At 38.4% G+C, this 6,147-nt stretch overlaps 1 protein-coding gene across 1 annotated transcript; it reads right to left on the bottom strand.

Moving 5' to 3' along the window:
* Positions 1–1,072: 1,072 nt before the first annotated feature.
* Positions 1,073–4,560, bottom strand: LOC112790731 (beta-amylase 3, chloroplastic). The gene is made up of 4 exons (XM_025833269.3): positions 3,598–4,560; positions 2,631–2,841; positions 2,411–2,524; positions 1,073–2,285 (listed from the first exon to the last, which is right to left on the bottom strand). Exons 1-4 carry the CDS (start codon positions 4,137–4,139, stop codon positions 1,515–1,517), a joined length of 1,638 nt encoding a protein of 545 aa, XP_025689054.1. The 5' UTR covers positions 4,140–4,560; the 3' UTR covers positions 1,073–1,514.
* Between the last annotated feature and the right edge of the window lie 1,587 nt (positions 4,561–6,147).

Raw genomic sequence — 6,147 nt, 5'->3', positions numbered from 1 at the left:
ATTATATGATTGGAGGAACATATACAAATCACAAATATATGTGAACCAAGCACTTCAAGGGCCCATTCCAAAAGAACAAAGGATAATACGAACTTAAACAATTAGTTTGGGATTGCATGTCAATCCATTTGAAAACATAGTTAGAAGCCACTATCATGCCACCCATGTAAAAGAAAAAAATTTGGAAGGCAATTCAATGAGGTACTTTGCAGAAGTAACTTGTAACAGAGAAGCAATCAAAGAATAACGCGAAGAATCAATAGTTACTACAAATTTTAAATATACTAAAATATGCGTTTGATTCCAGAACAGAAGCTAATCTATATTTAGGAGTGCTGGTACAACAGTCCTACTTCTGCAGCCCTATTCAGGAGTGCTGGTACAACAATCCTACTTTTGCAGCTCCTGGGTGGCCTTCAATAGCAAGTCACATTGAGATTTTAGCCCAATTTAAACAAACTCTTTTGAAAAAAGAGCTTAAAATATGAAGACTTTTATTAATAAAAATTTGTGAATAAGTTATTTTGTATTTGAATTTTTAGTTATAAAAGTATTTATTTTAAAATTGGAACATTTGGATAAATAACTCAAAATATAATTTTTTTACATAAAAAAATAGATATTAAAATAACGATGATAACAAATATTTTTTAATATTAAATGTTGATTTTATTTAACCTAATCACTAAAATTACAATTGTTTGATTCTTTATTTGCTCTCTTATTAGTTCCATTTTTAATTGGTTCTTCCCACGTAATATCACTAAAACTGGTTTTTCTACTTCACCTTCACCTATAAAGGCGTTCTTGTATGTGGTGAATAATAATAAAATTTTAATTCATCATCTTAATGACAATGCCAAAGAAATTATTGTGTAGTTATTATTTGTTATTTTATTGTGTATGATATGATAGGTGAAAATAAAAAACAAATGTAAAATGTGTGTCGATATATATTTGGTTGTTGTTTTTTTTTCCTCCTTAAAACTCCCTCCTCCTATATTGGAATCAAGAACTTGATATAACTAACTATAAAAATAATAACAAGCTATAAAAAAAGTAAAATCACATGTGAAAAAAAATAAAATTAAAACTGAGATTTCATACCACATAATGTTAAATACAAATTTAATAATAAAAAATAGAATGGTAAAATGATAAAAAAAATAGAAGATATATATGCAATAAGTGGTTCAGATGTGGTGGTGGTGAACCAATCCTTCCAGCAGATGAAACATTGGGTAAAAATGATGATAGAAGACCAGTACATGAAACCTTGAACCTTGCGTTGGAAGACCAATATTTCCAGCAGAAACAAAAAACATTTTTACCAAAAATGAAAGTAGATCTTTTTTGCTTTGAAGTCAATTTTTTTTCGAAAGTGATAGAATGACTTATTGAAGTCATATATTTTTGCTTCTTAAAAAACTGGGAATTTAACTTTTGGAAATTAACTTTTCGAAAAGTCGTCTTCAAAAAACTGGAAATTAACTTTTCGAACGTATTGTGACTTTTCACAATTTAAAAGTCAAAGAGTAGCTGCTGCTACTTCCCAATTGGGCTCTTAGCCTGGCTTGTAAAATCTTTCCACTAGACATCTGCCTCACAAATCGTGCAAACCGATCCCAATTCTGGGTTTCAAACATTCTTTTGTTCATTCTTACAAAGTTGAATGCAAAGGGGCGCTTTTCAATCCCATCCGAGTAAAACTTTGACATCTTCAGCACTTGGGAGAATGCATCATCATCTAAATCAGTTGTAAAATTTTGACCTTCAAGTGATATGTCACAAAGCCTAGCAGCCAGCAAAAGCTGTTTAAGAAATCCTTCAGGGCTACCACTAGGGTTTATCTTTTGCATTGTGGCATCTTGCATTTCAAAACAAGAGCAGCAAATTGCAAACCCATACTTACTAAACAGGCGAGCAATGGGCAAGTATCCATCCCTGTCGAAAGTATTATAATAGCCTGCGGTTAACTCCGATGGATGGGATTGAATGGCGTAGTGCCAGTGAATGGCAGCTACTTCTGCGGATATAAGGACTTCTGTACCCCTAAATATAGTTTCAGCTTCCCTACAAATTCTCTCTCCATGCAGCAGCAGCATATTTGAGTACCATTCAAGGAAAAATTTACCATATGGTGTGTTCCAAGAGCCACCCTCATTTTTGAAGAAATCAGTATGCTCAGGATTTTGCGTCAAACTTCCCGCACCAAATGGACCACCATCTCCCCATTCACGCTTTCCAATTTTTCTCGCACAGGCATTTAGAGAAGCTAGCATGTACTGGAAGGTTCAAACAAAAGAAAAGAAAAGTTAAACTTGATGCTTATCCTATATACAAGTACACAACAGTCTCCTATAAGGCAATGCATGCAGCTCCACACCTTAATAGCTAAAGCTCAACTTACCTTATCATAGCATTGGAACTCTCCAAGTCCACCAGATGAAGCCACATTTGGCTTCTGGAAAGAGAATGACGGATATCTTAGTTCACCACCAGGACCCATGCCAATCTGTACCCTCTGCAAAACAGATGAATTTCACCAAACTGCTATCAACATCCACCAATGATGACTGGAATTTCAAACTTCATTGCTATAAACATCCCAAAATCATCAAGAACCTTACTGTAATGGTAAGGCCAAGAGACGGCCTGAAAGTCTCCCTGAAGTCTCTCATAAAATCTGCATATGCTTGAATAGGAGTGCGTCCACGCAGCACAGGAAGAGTATCACATCCTAGGGAAATGTATTCAATATTTCTTCTTCCAAACCGGTCAGAATATGCTAACTCTGGATCTTTGTTTATCTCATCAAGAACCCATAGAGGAAGCGGTATCCTACACAAAGGGGACAAACTTCCAGAGTATGAGCTATGTCTAGGACTCAATACCTACCTACAAAAATAGTAATAATTCAAATAAACAAACAATCAACACGGCACCAAATCAGGACTAGTAAGAGTTCCAAACACTATTTGAATATAAAATATTCACAGGCAGGAATAATTATCTTCTCACAAACTGTAAAAAAGATTATTTTATCTCTTTAAAGCTACAGTATACATGGAGAAATTTGTCCATGTGAAGGATGAACAATCTTATTCATAACATCATCATAGCATTTTCGGACTATGCAAAACTGACTAAATTGATAAATGCCATTTAGGATTTAGCTCAAAGGATACAGAAAAGTTTTATGTTAATATTTGCTAACTGCCAAACCCAACCCTTCCCTTTTATCTTATTTTAAAATTATGAATAGGAGAATGTTTAGTTTGTTACTTGTTAGGAGGATAAATCATTTCGCAAAGAAAGAGAATATCTCTGGAGCAGCATTGCATTGCTCGTCTACACCGCAAAAAAAAAGATATTACAAGGAAGCCTCATACGCTTACATAAATAGTTATATCAAAATTCTCAAACCTGTAAATGCCTAACCAACTCAATTTCAAGGGCCAAACAGTAACTAAAACGAAACTTCACCATATCAAATATCAACAGAAAAGGCAAAGGAAACAAAAAGGCGAAATTAGCAAGAACCTTATCAATAGAAAGAATGAATCAAATTTCGAATCAATTAGCAAAGAAACATACTGATTAGGATCATCAGGGCCTGTGCCGTACTGATGGAAAGCAAGAACAGCACGAACCTTGAGGCCACACATGCAAGCCATCATCACGAGCTCACGATAGCCTCGCCAATCGTAAACCCTAGGTTCTTTCCTCTCAATAATTCCCCACCAAAACTCAACCACCACGCCCTCCACGCCTGCGGCGGCGAGCGCCTTCAGCGAGAACATCATGGCCCTCGGCCTCGATATCTTCCCCTCAGGGCCCACCGTATTCACCGGCAGCGTCACGAATACCGGCGATCCCTTCGTCTCGCGCTGCGGCGAGAAATCGTGGTGGAGCTCGTAGGGCACATCGCCGTTGTCGACGGAGCCACCGGCGCCGGAGGACCTGGACGAGTTGAGGCGGGAGGAAACGACAAGTCTCCGGCGAGTGGGAAAGAAGGTTCGGTTGTAGCGAAGGTGAGCGAGAGCGAGGAAGGGGGAACGAGTGGTATCGGAGGGAGCTGAGTTTAGGAATGAAGGCGAGAAGGTTGTTGCTGTTAATTGTGAAGCGAACATCACCATTGATCGAAAAGTGAAGAGAAGTTATGGAGTTAGGGTTCGGGTTTGAACGTGATTGAAATCAATAAGGTCATTTATAGCGTACAGAGGTTAATCTGTACAGAGCTAAAGATATTCTCTTTAATTAAAGGGCGTGTTGACAAGTGGCATGGTACTCTTTGCAGGGGGAGCTTGGCAGAGATGGCTCCGCATTGAGTCTTCATGGAGCTTGCCAGAGATGGCTCCGCATTGGTGTCCGTTTTTTTTTTTGTCATGGTATGGTCCGGATAGCCCGACCCACACCCACACACTAACCAACCCTAACCCAACTACTAACATTAATATTACAGAACCTGAGTCTCCCTTCATAAATCTCCAACTAACATTTATCTACCCATATTACAAAAAAAAAAAAAATTATTTATCTACCCAAATTCAAAATAAACCACAACAACCCGCGCTCCTCGTCACTTTTTATATAACCAGAGTAACTCGGTGAAGAAAAAGAATGCTCCGAAGTATCTATTGAAGAGAGAAGATCTTCTGTAAGGATGAGTTAGTAGCTGCGGATTTAAAAGATCACGGTTAGAAAAGAAGAGAGAAAGTTGCTTGCTTGTTCCTTTGTTCCTTCGTTGCAGTTAGAGGTGGCAAAATGGGTCGAGTTCGTTGGACCGATCCGCTAAATCCACTAAAAAATATAAGTCGGGCTAAGATTTTGAGTAAGCCAAATTAAAGTAACTTGCCAAACCCGCACCGCCAAATTTGTGGGTTTTGGCCGGGCGGGGTAGGCCGGTCTGCCGGGTTGAAGATCTTTATTTTTATTTTTTTATTAAATAAAAGAGTGATTACTTTTATAAAATTAATAATTATAGAATTTTTAAACACTTTTTTTCATTTTTTATTTTTATTCTTCTTTTAGTTATTAATTTTATTTATTTTATTTTACAATTTCGTATATATGCTCAAATTATGTGACTTATTTTTTAAAATAAAGATGATTCTATTGACAAATCTTATTTTGAACAATTTTATTGAAGTTAAAAATAAAAAAAATAGTAAAAAAATTATATTATAATTTGACTATTTTTATTTGTATTTAATTTTTTAATTATTATTTTTTAGTTAATTTTAATGAATTTTATTTTTAAAAAAAAAAGAGCCAAGCGGGCTAACCCGCCAATCTGCCATAAAGCGGGACGGGCTAGCATTTTGAACCCATTTTAGTTGGCGGGGCGGGTCGGTCCGTCTTGTTTATAGGACGGGCCTAGGCGGGGTGGGGCGGGCCGACCCACTTTACCACCCTAGTTGTAGGTTTTTCTTTTTTTTACCAGGACACAACCCACCCGGATTTGACCCGACGGACCGCAACACATCTAGTGCCACTCCATCGAAGGAGACGAAATACTCTGGGTTAGAAATTCAACGCCGCCGCCTCTTTACCACCGGTTACTGCGACTTGGCCCTGGTGTAGTGGTCGCAGATCCTTGTCCATTGCCGCCTCTTCACTGCCTCTCCAATCGGGTCTGCTTTCGTCTGAGTTTTCCTAGGAGAGGACGACGCTATTTCTCTGAATTGTTGGCCCTTCTCGCTGAACCATCGCCCACCATTTTGTTCGCCATCCATGGCCACCATCATCTTCTTCCTCTGCTTGTGAGTCTCACCATTCCTGGGATTGACTCGTTGTTCCTCCAATTTGGTTCGTCATCCTCCCTGGCTGGACATTGTTGATCCAGTGCTCCTAAAGAACGGTTGCTGACTGGTAGTTGGAGATCCTCCCACCCTCACGACGGCCTTTTGTCGCATCCCTTGCTAGAATTGAAGCAATCTCTCCCTGGGGTTCCCAGCACCATTGTGGGTTCAAATTGTCGCTATACATATTCTTAGCCACTAGGTTCGCCAATTCGTTGCCTTCTCGAGGAATCCACATGAAGCCGCAATCACCGATGGTTCTAGCTAGCTGCTGGATATCCTAGAGAATTGGTTCAGTCTCACCGATGCTGCTCTTTGCCTTCATAGCTTGGATAAGAGGTAA

Source organism: Arachis hypogaea, chromosome 3 (genome assembly GCF_003086295.3).
Source record: "Arachis hypogaea cultivar Tifrunner chromosome 3, arahy.Tifrunner.gnm2.J5K5, whole genome shotgun sequence".
Lineage (NCBI taxonomy): Eukaryota > Viridiplantae > Streptophyta > Magnoliopsida > Fabales > Fabaceae > Arachis > Arachis hypogaea.
Note: the sequence above shows the minus strand (reverse complement) of the source record. Positions and strands in the feature narration are given on the sequence as shown.

Coding starts and splice junctions, on each gene's coding strand:
- LOC112790731 (XM_025833269.3), bottom strand. CDS start 4,139: ATGGTGATGTTCGCTTCACAATTAACAGCAACAACCTTCTCGCCTTCA. Junction 2,525..2,630: donor CTCTTGGCCTTACCATTACA/GTAAGGTTCTTG, acceptor TCTGTTTTGCAG/AGGGTACAGATTGGCATGGG. Junction 2,286..2,410: donor AGTTCCAATGCTATGATAAG/GTAAGTTGAGCT, acceptor TGAACCTTCCAG/TACATGCTAGCTTCTCTAAA.